The sequence below is a fragment of the Erithacus rubecula genome (genome assembly GCF_903797595.1).
Source record: "Erithacus rubecula genome assembly, contig: scaffold_744_arrow_ctg1, whole genome shotgun sequence".
In the NCBI taxonomy this organism is placed as follows: Eukaryota; Metazoa; Chordata; class Aves; order Passeriformes; family Muscicapidae; genus Erithacus; species Erithacus rubecula.
Window position 1 is genome coordinate 23,756 of NW_027635596.1, and position 17,073 is coordinate 40,828.

The 17,073-nt window shown below is 46.2% G+C and overlaps 1 protein-coding gene across 1 annotated transcript; it reads left to right on the forward strand.

The window, feature by feature from the left end:
• Positions 1-3,595: 3,595 nt before the first annotated feature.
• Positions 3,596-11,472, forward strand: LOC306816617 (transient receptor potential cation channel subfamily M member 8-like; the record flags this gene model as incomplete). Its single annotated transcript, XM_079333030.1, has 6 exons — positions 3,596-3,665; positions 5,313-5,386; positions 6,416-6,572; positions 10,079-10,256; positions 10,527-10,709; positions 11,297-11,472. Coding segments are annotated over exons 1-6 (804 nt in total), but the record flags the coding sequence as incomplete, so codon positions are not given.
• Between the last annotated feature and the right edge of the window lie 5,601 nt (positions 11,473-17,073).

A 17,073-nucleotide genomic window follows, 5' to 3' on the forward strand; every position in this document is an offset into this window, starting at 1 on the left:
AAAAAATCAGCTGGTTACAGCTCAATTTTGTAACTCATAGGGCGAGGGACAGAAGTCTCCAATGGGCCATGGTGTGTCCACTCAGCCTTTGTTAGATCATCCAGTTGGAGCTCAGCCCAGTGCAGACCAGGCACAGGCACCAGGTAGGTCCATTTCAGCATCCCAAAGTGTTTGTGGCTTCCTGAAGCTCCTGAATCCATTCTTGAATTCCCACTTACTGCTGTGCAGGACATGACAACACAGGAATAGCCTTTTTGGCTTAATCTTGGCTTTGCCACTCCTGCCTAAAGTAATAGTCACGAGTATATGTTGATGTCAAGGTGTAGCTGAACACCAGGGACTTTTTCTGTAGTGTCTGAAACGAAAACTTTTGTGACTGTTCAGAGACTCTAAAATCCAGGGTGAAAATGAGAGCTTTGGTAATTTAGAATCCCAGAAATTTTGACATGTGGTATTTCTGGTCAAGGATTTTAACGCTAATGTGGAAATGACAAAAATATTAAAACTTATTTTCATTGGCAACCCCTTTGAAAAGGGATCAGCATACTTAGAGGAGACAGGGTATGACACTGGGAACAGTACTTGGCAGTTAATGGCTTCAGATGTGGGAGATTAATGTTTTGCCTGGGTTTGCCCAGGAGTTCAGGTTTTCCCAGGACTTTGACCGACTGGGCATTGCAGGTAACTTTCACTAAATGCAGAAGGGTGCAACAGCATAGCTTCTGGAGAATGTGTCCTAGGGATAAGAAGAAAACCTTGAAAATTATAATCAATCTCTGGAAAAATTTTTAAAAAAATTAAAAACAGATGTAGCCCTATGACTTTTCAGGCATGACTCTTTGGGTCTAGAGGAAATGTTTGCCTTGCATCAGCTACAAATCTGTGGCAATGACCCTGTAAGAGTTGTTCTTTCTGACCTGGCAGGCACAGGAAAGTCTCTGAAACTTCAAATATTTGAAGTTTCAAAGGCTGAAAGTAATGAAGTGAGGTCTCTGGGATTCTGGTGCAGGCTGTGATGTTTCAGAACACCCATCTAGTATGTGTTCCTGTGGTTTTGTTTGCTGCAACCTTTGCTTTTTGTTGCTTCATTCTGAAAGTCTGCCTCCTGCAACACCAGGAGGAGTTAGGGAGGGTGAAGTTGTGCCCATTGGACCTGCAGTACCAAAAGGAGCACATACTGCATAAAATCACAGAATCATTTCAGTTGGAAAAGATCTCCAAGACCTTCCAGTCCAACCTGTGCCCAATGCCCACCTTGTCCCCAGCCCAGAGCTCAGAGTGCCACGTCTAGGTGTTTCCTGAACATCTCCATGGTTGGGGACTCCAAACCTCTCTGGACAGCCCCTTCCAGTACCTGACACCCTTTCCATGGAGAAATTCTCCTGGTGTGCACCCTGAGCTTGCCCTGCCCAGCCTGAGGCCGTTCTCTCTCCTCCTGTCCCTGTTCCATGCAGCAGAGCCTGGCCCCGGCTGTCCCCTTCTGTCAGGGAGCTGTGCAGAGCCACAAGGGCCCTCTGAGCCTCCTTTGCTCCAGGCTGAGCCCAGCCCAGCTCCCTCAGCCCCTCCTGGGGCTCCAGCCCCTTCCCAGCTCATTCCTGCCCTGGACAGGCTCCAGCCCCTCGGTGTCCCTCTGGCTGGAGGGCCCAGAGCTGGACACAGCCATGGAGGGGCCGGGCTGTCCTGGGGCTGTTCTAGCATGGCTGGCACAGCCCAGGGCCTGTGTTCAGCACCATCACCAACACTGCCAGGGCCTTTTCCAGCTTCCCAGCTGCTCCTCCCTGAGCCTCAGTGTTCCATGGGGTTGTTGTGAGCCAGGGACAGCACCAGGCCCTTGGCCTTGCTGAGCCTGGCCTAAGGATCCAGGCTGATCCCTGTGCAGAGCCTTCCTGTCTCCAGCAGATCCACATCCCCAGCTGTGTCTGCAGCTTGGTGTCCCCCAGCAGATCCAAAACCCCAGCTGTGTCTGCAGCTTGGTGTCCTCCAGCAGATCCACATCCCCAGCTGTGTCTGCAGCTTGCTGTCCTCTAACAGATCCACATCCCCAGCTAAAAGTTTGAGCTTGGTGTCCTCCAGCAGATCCACATCCCCAGCTGTGTCTGAGCTTGGTGTCCTCCAGCAGATCCACATCCCCCAGCTGTGTCTGCAGCTTCCTGAGGGTGTCCTCCATCCCCTCATCCCAATAATTGAGAAAAGTATGACATGGCTCTGGTCCCACTACTGAGCCCTGGGCAGCAGTGCTGGTGACTGGACACCAGCTGGATTTCATTCTGTAATTCTGTTCTCCACTTTATGGGCTTTTTTCTAATCTCTTCCATCACTCAACAGTGACAGAGTGACTCTGATCCCTGGGAATTCTGCAGAATTTGTGGGAAGTAGTTGTGGACTTCTGCCACGCACAGTAAACAACACCAAGTCAGTCATGCTCCCCTTCAACACGAAATGGTTTTCAAAGGATTTTTAAAATAACTAGACACATAAATATATGCGTCTTTGTGGAAACTTGCCTTTTTTTACTGCTTCTGGGGGCTTGCTCACATAGCATTCTCTCATTCTGTTTACAGCTGCAGCTTCCCACTACCTGTGCCATTCCTACTGTGTTGAGTGCCCCAAGGAAAATTTCACACTTGCTGGTTCTTGGCTCTCAGGAGTTCTGTGTTTACAGGGTGATGCTTCAGTGTTGCTGTGCCTGGGAGGGGTGTTTTGTGTGCCATGCAGTGGCAGTGTCACCCCAGAGGCAAACCCAGAGCACACAGCCAGGGAAAAGGTGGGAGAGAAGACAGTGGAGGAAACACAAGAAGGCTCTGAGCTCCCCATGTCAGCTGGCTGACAGCTTTTCTCTCAGGAAAAGGCCTTTCCCAGTATTATTCACAGAGTGGCATGGAGGGAATTGAAGTATTTGTATTAGAATAAATAAGATTTTGTTCTGTGCTTTGCTGTGAGTGCAGTGATGTTCCTTCAACACAGGGACCTCAACACAGGGATCTGCTTTAGAGGGTGATTGAAATGTGTTTGCTTCTTCAGGTCACTTTTCAACTTCTGGATCCAATATGCTTTAAATGCACTTGCTCTTCAGTTTGCTCGTATGGACTGTTGTTGTTCTAGGAGTGGCATCAGTGGTGGGTGCTGCTCCTCTAAACTCCTGGGGTCCTGCTGGGCCAGCTGCTTTGACACTGAAGTTCTTCCTCTGTGCCTGAAATGTTTCTTCTTAATATCCCCCTTAATTTGCAAATACATTGGATTAAGGACTGTTGGTGTATGTAAGCCATGAGCTTGTTCAGAGACAAAAGAGTTAAAATATAAAAATGGATTGAATGGGATGGCATGCATGGTACATATTCCTTTCTCGACAGATGCTGAGTTGGAATTATTTTGGAGATGGGAAAGAGAAATGAAAGTCTTTTTGGAGTATGAAATGACAGGAAATATTTTCTCTGAACTTTTGTTTCCCATTTTAGGGATAATACCCTTCCTAATTCTTTATGCTGGATTCAAATAAGCTCTTATTTGCCTTTGCTGTTGTGTAGTGCTCCTCCATCTGCCCTTCTCCCACGCTTTTGCAGGTTTCCTTGGGCAACATGAGGCACCGAAGAAATGGCAATTTTGAGAGTTCCAGGCTGCTCTATTCCAGCATGTCTCACAGCATAGACGTGGCTTGCAGTGATGCTGTGAGTACCTGGCACATGCTGGCCCTTGGGAGGAACCACACTGGTGGTGAATTATGTCAAGGGCGGGGTGATGGATTTGTCACTTCCCCTTTATGGAGAAATTTTCCTAACCAGCGTGAAAAACGAGGTTTACTTTTTTGGTCGATTTAAAAAAGTTTAATAAAAGACAATAAGCGACAAATAATCCAGCAAAAAGTTATAATGGCTGGTTGTTTAGTATTTAGCTAAGAGCTAAATACTAAACTTGTTTTGGAGACACTCTTTAAATGTATCAGCCCATTGCATATTTATAGGCTTGTTATATATTTTTAAACTTTTTTTATAAACTGTTTTTCAATATTTTGTCCATTTACATGGCTACTTTTTGAGTTTGTTTTTTAGAACATGTTTTTTTTAGAGTGTGTTTTTTGGCTGTGGTTTTAATTTATTTTTTATTAGTCTTAATTTGGGCTGTGGTTTTTAATTTTTATAGATGGTGTTGGTAACTGATATATTAGTAGCAGGTGTTTTTACTGGGTGTTAATTAAGCAGATAGTTTTCTTATTACAAAGACACTTTTTTTTTATTTATTTATGTTACTTTTAAAGAAAACTCTATCTTAAAAACCATTTCAACACTATACATATAGTATTCACTTTAATATTTGTGAAAAGCTAATGCCATAGTATGTATTTATAACACCAGTGACCTCCAAGCAGCAGCTGGCACAGTGAAACTCTAAGGGTGTGCTGCTTTTGAACCCTGTAGCTCTTTATTGTGTTTTCTTCATCCCTTCTGCTTTTGAACCCTTTTGCACATGCCAGTAAGAGACAAATTTCTCTGTGTGAAGAACCACCCCAAGCTCTTCTAGCAGCTTGATGGCCAAGGCAGCAGCCAACATATGGTTATGTTAAGCATCCTTTCAAGCCTGAAAGATTTGCTGATTCCAGCAGTCCTGTGGCAGATTCCCTGTTCCTCATGGGTTTGCAGAAGGCCCTGATGGCCAATTCTTGGGACTTTAGCAAGTGCTATCCCCTCTTTAATTTTTTTTTTTTTTTTGGTCTTGTGTGTTGTGACTTTTACTGGTTGAATGTATTCCCTTCCATTTTTCTTTTTTTGGATATAATACTTGTAATGTTTTTTCTGCTTGGAATAACTTCCACCTGCTGTTTAACCACAAGAGTTGTGTCAAAGGGATGAATTAAACCTTAGCTTGGTGTCTTTCCCTTTGTGTCCTGAGTGAAATCTTGCCCTGCAAATCTAAACTGTGCTTGAAAAAGCTAACAAAAACTCCCAACCCTTTATCAGCAAGTGAGAATTCCTCTTTGCTTTCTTAGCAGAGGCAGATTAGGGGTGAATTTGCATTCCCCGAGGCTGAAAGCTTCTCCAGGGAGTTTCAAGGTTAAAAGGAGTGTAAATGGCTAAACAAGCTGGAGAGACTTTGAGTTCCACTGAGCTCCCATAAAGGAGGACATGATTTGAATGAAAGTGAAATGAGTGTGTTGAATGAAAGCAGCCCCTACCCTAAAGAACCTTACTGTCTTCTCTTTTTAATCTTTATTTCTTTGGGAAGAATGTCTGCCATAGTGTTTTAAGCAGTATCTTTTTACTGAGTTCTCTTCTGTTTCCTGAGTTATCAGAAATAAACTTAAAAAAATTATTTTCCAGGATTTGGCCAACTTCATCCAAGAAAACTTTAAGAAGAGAGAATGTGTCTTTTTCACAAAAGACACCAAGTCAATGTAAGGAGATACTTTTCTCTTGTTTTTCACGAATGGGGGGCTGGTAAGTGAGGCTATTTCTGTCTGCCAAGGCAAGGAGTAAAGTTCTGGGATTTTTCTGTTCAGAGTCTGGATCTAGCAAAGCAATCTCACCTTGGTCCCCTTGTTTGTTACTCCACAAGTAACTTGATGCCAAACTAGCGCTCTGATCTTCCAGCAGCTCCATCACAGGGTTGAATATCAAATTCCCTATTTGAAACATAACTGGGGTAATATCTAGGTGTTTTGGAGAATGCAGCACTGGTATTGGTGTATGACAAGGTATCTATCAGAGGTTTGCATAATTTAAATTTTCCTTTGAAACCCAAATCAAAAATTTCATGCACAAACCTTACACAGGCACTAGGTTTTGCTAAGGCTGATGTTCTCTTAAGACAGGATTTTAAACTGGCTCCATTTTCAGGTACGGGTACCAGTGCAGTGCTGGTTTGAGGACCATAACATTGTTTTGTGGTTTCTGAGTTTTTTGTTTCTTTAGGCTCAGGAGAAAAGTGATCAAACTAATATAGCTGCAGAAATCCTAATATTGAGCTCTGAGGGCTCTCTGACACCACTCTTCTCTGAACCTGGGAGGAAAAATGCCTCAGAGAGAGGGAGGGAAATTAGTCTTATTTCAGAAAGTCTCACTCAGGTCCTCCTCTGCCACCAAAAATGGGATGTCTGGCACAGCACCAGCAAAGGATGGAGGAGCTGGTTCTCATCAGCTTCTTCCTGCAAGCCCTCTGGGAGAGGACTGCAGAACTTGCTGCTGGGTTATTTTTGTCTAGGTAGTTTTAAGGTAAGCTGGTTCCATTTGCACAGCAGAACAGAATAGTAGAAGCCTTTCTAGAGGAGACCAGCAATTACCCCTGCTCCATGTCCTCTGAGGGAGCAGCAATGTGGGATATGGAGAGGACCTTTAAAATCAAGTCAGCCCAGCACCACCACTAAACCACATCCTCTGTGCTCAGGATTCCTCAGGGGTCTCATGCCTGTTCACTCTTCTTTCAGGAGTAACTTGTGTAAATGTGGATACCCTGAAAATCAGCACATAGAGGGCACCCAGGTTAACACCACTGAAAAATGGAACTACAAGAAGCACACGAAGGAACTTCCTACCTATGCCTTTGGGGACATTCAGTTTGAAAACTTGGGAAAAAGAGGAAAGGTAAGGGGAAATATTGAGGATATCCATGAGGCCCCAGTTGAGTACCAGTGGAAGCTCCTCAAAAGCAAGGAAGGTGAAATGATTTTAATCTTATGGCAGGAGTTAGGCTACAAAGGGACAGGAGTTTGTTTCTCAGGCCCTGAATGTAGGTAACAAAGGATAATTCCTTCTGTGTTACTTGTTGGTTAGGCTGGTGATGAGAGTGAAAAGAGAATCTCTGTTTCCAGGCATGGCAGGAGAATGGGTGAGTGAGGGTGATATTCAAGGATTATTTTGTATCCAAATAGACCAGCTTGCTCAAGCCTATAAACAACTGAATATTGAGTATTTCCCAGGGTGGAGATGCAACAGTGAGAGTAAGTTCTGGAGAGATGTAAAATATCTGTGGAACTTCAAAAGTTTTATTCCATTTGTTTTTTGTTTTTTTTTTTTTTTTTCCTGTATCTTTGCTCTGAGTGGGGAGAGTGGAGGTGTGGGAAGAAAAAAATAGCCGCTGTTGCTGTTTCTAGTGATTTATACTGATGCTTGTGAGGAGCATGTGGCTGAGCTCATCTGCCTCCTCTAAATGACTGATAATTAACACCAGTGCAGGTTGCTTGGGACAATAAAAATAAATTAGGAAAATCAGAGCCTGCTATATAAATTAGTTTGGTTTGTTTTATGCAAAGTAGCAGAAATAGGAGGCATTTGAGTGGGAAGTGAGACTTCTAAGGAAAATTAATCCACAAACGACAGATGTTTATGTCCAAAAAGGAGACAGAGGAGTCCTTTTTGCTTTATTCGAATAAAGGGAGAGGCCATGGGGCATTCCCCTGGGATCTCTCAAATTTTGGAGGACGTAGCCTCCCTTTTTATCCAAATTTCCCGGCCGCTTTTCCCTCTCTCTTTCCCCATTTGCTGAGGTACTCAAGAGGCACAGACTTCCCGGAACGCCTGACACCTGACATTCCCCTCTAATGTATAACCCTTCCCTTTTAATTTTTAATTCTTGTAGAATTTATTTTCCCCCCCCCCCCCCCCCCGCCCAACCCATGTTGCTTCTTTCATCTTCTGTTACCCATCTTCATTTACAAGAAAACCTACAGTTTGTTTGTAAAGGCAAATCTCTTTTTCCATTCATCAATCAGTGTAATCCCTTCCATTGTTTCTTTTATCTCTAGGTGCTTTGTCTACCAACAGATCTACAACTTGTTTGTAAAGACAAATGTAACATTCCTCTCAGACTGAAAGTTTCAAATCATGCTTAAACACATCTGTGTACTTCACATATTTTTTGATATGCACATTTTAGCTTTGTACTACTTTGTTGTAAGCTGCTGTGTGACTGTACTGGAACAAAAAGTTCTTTGCTCTGTTGCAATATTTCAGACTTCTCAAAGGTTAAATGTTCTTTCCTTAGGTTGTGTTTTCCCCACTTACAACTGTGGAAATGATTTCATGTGCCCTCAGATGTTTCGTGCAGACTCTCAAGGCCACTGTGCATATTTCAGAGCAGAAATGAGATATGAACAGACTCATAATGAGGTTTGAGGACAGGCTGGGAGAGCTGAGGGTGCTTAAGCCTGGAGAGGAGAATGCTCCAGGCAGAGCTCAGAGCCTCTTCCAGTGCCTGAAGGGGCTCCAGGAGAGCTGGAGAGGGACTGGGGATAAGAGATGGAGGGACAGGTCACAGGGAATGGCTTCCACTGCCAGAGGGCAGGGATGGATGGGATGTTGGGCAGGAATTGTTCCCTGGGAGGGTGGGCAGGCCCTGGCACAGGGTGCCCAGAGCAGCTGTGGCTGCCCCTAGATCCCTGTGAGTGTCCCAGGCCAGGCTGGACACTGGGGCTGGGAGCAGCCTGGGACAGTGGAAGGTGTCCCTGCCCATGGCAGGGATGGGACTAAATGAGCTTTAAGCTCCCTTCCAGCCCAAACCACTCTGGGATTCTGTAAAATCTCACCCTCTGTAAGTCCAGCTTTTGAACTCTTTGTTTCTGCTGTGCTGCTCAGACCCTGTAACATCCACAAGCATTGCAGTCACAACAATTAATGAATGTTCTGGGAGTCCAAAGCCCAAAAAGACTTCCCTGAGTCACAGCCACAGTCCAGGAGCAGCATCCAGCAGTACCAAGAGATGGCATCCTTGTACTTTGGAGGAGAGAAGCAGCTGAGCTGACTGAGTTCACCCACTGCTGTGGAGCTGGCAGGGTTTGCTGTGGGCTGGTAATTTTCCTGGTTTCTCCCTCCTTTCCTATAGGGGATCCTCTCCAGAAACACACCCAAAGCTTCATGCTGCTGAAGCTTCTTAAGGCAGGAACTGAGGCAGTCCCTTAGCTCTCCTGTCTAGCTGCTGGAGCCTGCTCCATATCCTCTGTGACGCCCTAAATGCTTTAACTCCTTTTGGGAACATGAATGTTTTTATTCAAGTTCACTCTCTCTAGGTAGGGGCATTTCCTCCTCAAAGTAATCCTTTCATTTTACTCTCCTGCAAATACTGGGCAATGGATACAAAATCCTCTATGATTCAGGTCCAAGCTACTCCTTTTCTCCAAATCTCGTCATTTGGCTTGTGCAGCCATGAATATCTTCCAAAAGTGATGAAACTGAAGAGGCTTTTGAATAGCAAAGCAAGACAAGGCCAGAGAAGCTTTTACATAAATGGACACATGTTGAGTTCACCTGAAGCCAGATTCTCTCTCTTGTGTGCTTTTTGGCATCTTTGTAGAGCGTTTCAGCTTTACTGCAAACTTGACATTTCATTTTTGTGTTATACTTGAAGCACTGGAGCGGGTAAATGTTGAGAGGGAGACCACTCACATGGAGCCTGGAATTTGTTGCATTTTAAGGCTGTAAGAGTGGTGAAAAGGATAATGCAACATAATTCCTTGTGTAATGGAGAAACAAGAGAGAAAGAGCTTTATTTAAAGCAACTCTACACATATATAAAGGGTAGTACGTGCAAAACAGAATAGAAAAGACTCATTGGTCAAAGAAGGCAACACCTCCTTGAAAACATGCTTTAAGCAAAACATCACGAGACACTCACGCACCCTGCAGGTGCATAATCATTGTAATAATTTCTTGACCTTGTAAAGGCCTGAGAAAGGTAAGGCTTCTTTTTCCCTGGTTCCCAGCAGTGTCCCACGACAGGAATTTATTTGAATAGTGCAATCAGAATACAACTGTTATCATTATTAGTTCACTTGCAATGATGCTGGCACCAATTCATTATGTGAGTTTTAAATAGCACCATTGGAGTCAGTTGCTATAGTGGTGGTGTTTTCATCCTTGCAGAGTTCCTCTGAAGCCCAAGGTCACTGCTCTTGCCTCCTCTAGAGGAAGGTGGGTTGGGTTCCTGGTTGTGGGGGAAGGATGAAGGTGCTTCAGAGGAAGAAACAAGGATTTCATCACCACCTGCTGTTGGAACGAGGTTGGGCAGCAGAGAAGAAAATGCCACCCCTAGGTTGTTTCCAGGCACCTCACTTCATCTCCTGCTTCATTTGCTCTCCTATTTTCTCTCCCCCAAGTACATCCGCGTGTCGTGCGACACGAACTTGGAGACGCTCTACGACCTCATGACCCAGCACTGGCACCTGAAAACCCCAAACCTCGTCATCTCCGTCACCGGCGGCACCAAGAACTTCGCGCTCAAGCCCCGCATGCGTAAGATATTCAGCAGGCTGATATACATCGCCCAGTCCAAGGGTAAGCACCGGCCCCTGTTGCAGTGTGGGGGAAGCAGAGTGTTCATTTTGCTGCTGGACTTGGGACACGTGTGACATTAATGGTGTGGCAGTAACATCACTGAGAGTTAGGGGATGCCTGTGGTAATGAGGTGAGTTGTGTAGCGTCTCCTCTGTGTTCAGTTGAAAATTAAGGCCCCAGGGTCACAGATGGTGTTTGGGTTACGTCTTCAGTGCCATGGGAGGGCGGGTGTTTGGCTGTGTGCCCCCGGGTGACCGGGTGTGCTTCCAGGAGCCTGGATTTTCACCGGGGGAACGCACTACGGGCTGATGAAGTACACTGGGGAGGTGATCAGAGACAACACCATCAGTCGCAGCTCCGAGGAAAACGTGGTGGCCATTGGCATCGCGGCCTGGGGCATGATCTCCAACCGGGAGACGCTCATCCGCACAGCCGACAGCGACGTAAGGAACGGCATCCTCTCACCTCACAATGAGGCTAAAGTTAAGGCTGGGGAGCTCAGACTGCAGAGGTCAAGGGCAGCTGACAGCCAAACACTGCCATCACCATTAAACCACGTCCTCAATTGCTACACGGATGGGTTGGTGGGAAAAGAAAGAGGAGGCTCTGCCTCAAAATGTCAGAAGCTCTTCCCAGAACAGGAAGAAAGTAAAATGTTCTCACGCCCAAGTTAGTCACACACACCAGGCCTGGTGAGGAGGATTTCAGATCTGCCAGATTTTGGCATGCCTGTGTGGGAGTTCAGCTGCTGTAACTCCATGTCTGGCATTGCTTTAGGTAAGAATCACTCCCATGGTTATTCTAGCTCTGAAATCCCTGTGCACTTCCTTGCAGTAGGGATTCCCATAAGCTAAGGCACACGGTACCTGCTTAGGATCTTCACTGACACTGCCATCCCACTTGTCAGATGCACTGGAGTAGACCTCCTTGTCTCTGGTCCACCAAACATGATAGAGAACATCCCAAATATCATCCCACCGCATAAAAGTGGGCGCGCCCTTGTGCATAAGTCTCTGTAAAACGCTGTGCTCGTGCCCTAGGGGAGCAACTTGGATCACTATATAACATGGAAGATCTGAAAAGAGACCCCCTGTACTGGCTGGAAAACAACCACACCCATCTCCTGCTGGTGGATAACAGCACCCAAGGGCACCCCACCATCGAGACCAAAGTGAGCATCCAGCAGGAGAAGTACGTTTTGGAGCAGGTCACACAGGTATACTATTGTCCTTGCAGGCAAGGACAGCTAATTTTGACACTACATGCAAATTCTACATGCAGCCTCCTGTGCTAAACAGGATCTTACTGATAGGCTTTGAGATGCGGAGAACACACTGCCCTGTACAGTGGAAAGGGAGAAGTGCTGTGTGGTGCGCTTGCTTTCTCTTTAGCTTGAAGTACACTTTCGCTCCGCAGACTTGAAAGAGTGCAAGGTACTCTTTCAGGAAGCTAGACAGACTGCTGTGCTAGAGGTGGCTTAGGAGAAAAGTGCACCACCCTGACTGCCCTGCTTCTTCTAGGAGTAACATGCACGTTGATCTTCCTTCTTAGCAGGAGTCACTGACACACAGTACACTGCGCAGAACACTCTGCTGCTCTGCTTCTTGCTTGTTCGCGCTTTGTGTTTTACAGCGATTTCTCTCTACCAGAGGTGAATTGTCTATACTGCTCACTCAGTACACTCTGCTGCTAGCTTCTGCTACTGCCAAAACATGCCTGGCATGTGCACTTTTCTTCTAAAGCCTCAGTTCCATACCAGTCTTCTTTCCTTCTGCTAAGACTGACATACACTCTTGGAAGACTGCAAGGAGAAGAGCACAGAACTAGTAAGAAGGAAGATCAACTTCTCATAGCTTAGCTGCTGCAATACATACTCTTCATGCAGTTTTCTGTGGCAAATAAGACGCTTGTTAATCCGGCTGCCATATGCAGAGATGACATTGGTATGTTCAGTGCAGGGCCAGGAATGCTGTGTGCTGTGCACGCTTTCTCCTAAGCATTACTTTCACTACTGTGCTGTTCGCTATGCAGGGTTCAAGGAGTGCACAGCACTCTTCCAAGATGCAGGGCAGATCTGTATGGAACAGAGGGTTTAGAAGAAAAATGCACATGCCAGGCGTGTTTTGGCAGTAGCAGAAGCTAGCAGCAGAGTGTACTGAGTGAGCAGTATAGACAATTCACCTCTGTTAGAGAGAAATCGCTGTAAAACACAAAGCGCGAACAAGCGAGAAGCAGAGCAGCAGAGTGTTCTGCGCAGTGTACTGTGTGTCAGTGAGTGACTCCTGCTAAGAAGGAAGATCAACGTGCATGGTACTCCTAGAAGAAGCAGGGCACACAGAGAGGTGCACTTTTCTCCTAAGCCACCTCTAGCACAGCAGTCTGTCTAGCTTCCTGAAAGAGTAGCTTGCACTCTTTCAAGTCTGCAAAGCGAAAGTGCACTTCAAGCTAAAGAGAAAGCAAGCGCACCACACAGCACTTCTCCCTTTCCACTGTACAGGCCAGTGTGTTCTCTGCATTTCAAAGCCTAACAGCAAGATCCTGTTTAGCACAGGAGGCTGCATGTAGAATTTGCATGTAGTAGCAAAGTTAGCTGTGGTTGATCTTCCTTCTTAGCAGGAGTCACTCACTGACACACAGTACACTGCGCAGAACACTCTGCTGCTCTGCTTCTCGCTTGTTCGCGCTTTGTGTTTTACAGCGATTTCTCTCTACCAGAGGTGAATTGTCTATACTGCTCACTCAGTACACTCTGCTGCTAGCTTCTGCTACTGCCAAAACACGCCTGGCATGTGCACTTTTCTTCTAAAGCCTCAGTTCCATACCAGTCTTCTTTCCTTCTGCTAACACTGCCATACACTCTTGGAAGCCTGCAAGGAGAAGAGCACAGAACTAGGAAGAAGGAAATTCAACTTCCCATAGCTTAGCTGCTGCAATACATACTCTTCATGCAGTTTTCTGTGGCAAATAAGACGCTTGTTAATCCGGCTGCCATATGCAGAGATGACATTGGTATGTTCAGTGCAGGGCCAGGAATGCTGTGTGCTGTGCACGCTTTCTCCTAAGCATTACTTTCACTACTGTGCTGTTCGCTCTGCAGGGTTCAAGGAGTGCACAGCACTCTTCCAAGATGCAGGGCAGATCTGTATGGAACAGAGGGTTTAGAAGAAAAATGCACATGCCAGGCGTGTTTTGGCAGTAGCAGAAGCTAGCAGCAGAGTGTACTGAGTGAGCAGTATAGACAATTCACCTCTGGTAGAGAGAAATCGCTGTAAAACACAAAGCGCGAACAAGCGAGAAGCAGAGCAGCAGAGTGTTCTGCGCAGTGTACTGTGTGTCAGTGAGTGACTCCTGCTAAGAAGGAAGATCAACGTGCATGGTACTCATAGAAGAAGCAGGGCACACAGAGAGGTGCACTTTTCTCCTAAGCCACCTCTAGCACAGCAGTCTGTCTAGCTTCCTGAAAGAGTAGCTTGCACTCTTTCAAGTCTGCAAAGCGAAAGTGCACTTCAAGCTAAAGAGAAAGCAAGCGCACCACACAGCACTTCTCCCTTTCCACTGTACAGGCCAGTGTGTTCTCTGCATTTCAAAGCCTAACAGCAAGATCCTGTTTAGCACAGGAGGCTGCATGTAGAATTTGCATGTAGTAGCAAAGTTAGCTGTGGTTGATCTTCCTTCTTAGCAGGAGTCACTCACTGACACACAGTACACTGCGCAGAACACTCTGCTGCTCTGCTTCTCGCTTGTTCGCGCTTTGTGTTTTACAGCGATTTCTCTCTACCAGAGGTGAATTGTCTATACTGCTCACTCAGTACACTCTGCTGCTAGCTTCTGCTACTGCCAAAACACGCCTGGCATGTGCACTTTTCTTCTAAAGCCTCAGTTCCATACCAGTCTTCTTTCCTTCTGCTAACACTGCCATACACTCTTGGAAGCCTGCAAGGAGAAGAGCACAGAACTAGGAAGAAGGAAATTCAACTTCCCATAGCTTAGCTGCTGCAATACATACTCTTCATGCAGTTTTCTGTGGCAAATAAGACGCTTGTTAATCCGGCTGCCATATGCAGAGATGACATTGGTATGTTCAGTGCAGGGCCAGGAATGCTGTGTGCTGTGCACGCTTTCTCCTAAGCATTACTTTCACTACTGTGCTGTTCGCTCTGCAGGGTTCAAGGAGTGCACAGCACTCTTCCAAGATGCAGGGCAGATCTGTATGGAACAGAGGGTTTAGAAGAAAAATGCACATGCCAGGCGTGTTTTGGCAGTAGCAGAAGCTAGCAGCAGAGTGTACTGAGTGAGCAGTATAGACAATTCACCTCTGGTAGAGAGAAATCGCTGTAAAACACAAAGCGCGAACAAGCGAGAAGCAGAGCAGCAGAGTGTTCTGCGCAGTGTACTGTGTGTCAGTGAGTGACTCCTGCTAAGAAGGAAGATCAACGTGCATGGTACTCCTAGAAGAAGCAGGGCACACAGAGAGGTGCACTTTTCTCCTAAGCCACCTCTAGCACAGCAGTCTGTCTAGCTTCCTGAAAGAGTAGCTTGCACTCTTTCAAGTCTGCAAAGCGAAAGTGCACTTCAAGCTAAAGAGAAAGCAAGCGCACCACACAGCACTTCTCCCTTTCCACTGTACAGGCCAGTGTGTTCTCTGCATTTCAAAGCCTAACAGCAAGATCCTGTTTAGCACAGGAGGCTGCATGTAGAATTTGCATGTAGTAGCAAAGTTAGCTGTGGTTGATCTTCCTTCTTAGCAGGAGTCACTCACTGACACACAGTACACTGCGCAGAACACTCTGCTGCTCTGCTTCTCGCTTGTTCGCGCTTTGTGTTTTACAGCGATTTCTCTCTACCAGAGGTGAATTGTCTATACTGCTCACTCAGTACACTCTGCTGCTAGCTTCTGCTACTGCCAAAACACGCCTGGCATGTGCATTTTTCTTCTAAACCCTCTGTTCCATACAGATCTGCCCTGCATCTTGTAAGAGTGCTGTGCACTCCTTGAAGCCTGCAGAGCGAACAGCACAGTAGTGAAAGTAATGCTTAGGAGAAAGCGTGCACAGCACACAGCATTCCTGGCCCTGCACTGAACATACCAATGTCATCTCTGCATATGGCAGCCGGATTAACAAGCGTCTTATTTGCCACAGAAAACTGCATGAAGAGTATGTATTGCAGCAGCTAAGCTATGGGAAGTTGAATTTCCTTCTTCCTAGTTCTGTGCTCTTCTCCTTGCAGGCTTCCAAGAGTGTATGGCAGTGTTAGCAGAAGGAAAGAAGACTGGTATGGAACTGAGGCTTTAGAAGAAAAGTGCACATGCCAGGCGTGTTTTGGCAGTAGCAGAAGCTAGCAGCAGAGTGTACTGAGTGAGCAGTATAGACAATTCACCTCTGGTAGAGAGAAATCGCTGTAAAACACAAAGCGCGAACAAGCGAGAAGCAGAGCAGCAGAGTGTTCTGCGCAGTGTACTGTGTGTCAGTGAGTGACTCCTGCTAAGAAGGAAGATCAACCACAGCTAACTTTGCTACTACATGCAAATTCTACATGCAGCCTCCTGTGCTAAACAGGATCTTGCTGTTAGGCTTTGAAATGCAGAGAACACACTGGCCTGTACAGTGGAAAGGGAGAAGTGCTGTGTGGTGCGCTTGCTTTCTCTTTAGCTTGAAGTGCACTTTCGCTTTGCAGACTTGAAAGAGTGCAAGCTACTCTTTCAGGAAGCTAGACAGACTGCTGTGCTAGAGGTGGCTTAGGAGAAAAGTGCACCTCTCTGTGTGCCCTGCTTCTTCTAGGAGTACCATGCACGTTGATCTTCCTTCTTAGCAGGAGTCACTCACTGACACACAGTACACTGCGCAGAACACTCTGCTGCTCTGCTTCTCGCTTGTTCGCGCTTTGTGTTTTACAGCGATTTCTCTCTACCAGAGGTGAATTGTCTATACTGCTCACTCAGTACACTCTGCTGCTAGCTTCTGCTACTGCCAAAACACGCCTGGCATGTGCATTTTTCTTCTAAACCCTCTGTTCCATACAGATCTGCCCTGCATCTTGTAAGAGTGCTGTGCACTCCTTGAACCCTGCAGAGCGAACAGCACAGTAGTGAAAGTAATGCTTAGGAGAAAGCGTGCACAGCACACAGCATTCCTGGCCCTGCACTGAACATACCAATGTCATCTCTGCATATGGCAGCCGGATTAACAAGCGTCTTATTTGCCACAGAAAACTGCATGAAGAGTATGTATTGCAGCAGCTAAGCTATGGGAAGTTGAATTTCCTTCTTCCTAGTTCTGTGCTCTTCTCCTTGCAGGCTTCCAAGAGTGTATGGCAGTGTTACCAGAAGGAAAGAAGACTGGTATGGAACTGAGGCTTTAGAAGAAAAGTGCACATGCCAGGCGTGTTTTGGCAGTAGCAGAAGCTAGCAGCAGAGTGTACTGAGTGAGCAGTATAGACAATTCACCTCTGTTAGAGAGAAATCGCTGTAAAACACAAAGCGCGAACAAGCGAGAAGCAGAGCAGCAGAGTGTTCTGCGCAGTGTACTGTGTGTCAGTGAGTGACTCCTGCTAAGAAGGAAGATCAACCACAGCTAACTTTGCTACTACATGCAAATTCTACATGCAGCCTCCTGTGCTAAACAGGATCTTGCTGTTAGGCTTTGAAATGCAGAGAACACACTGGCCTGTACAGTGGAAAGGGAGAAGTGCTGTGTGGTGCGCTTGCTTTCTCTTTAGCCAGAAGTGCACTTTCGCTTTGCAGACTTGAAAGAGTGCAAGCTACTCTTTCAGGAAGCTAGACAGACTGCTGTGCTAGAGGTGGCTTAGGAGAAAAGTG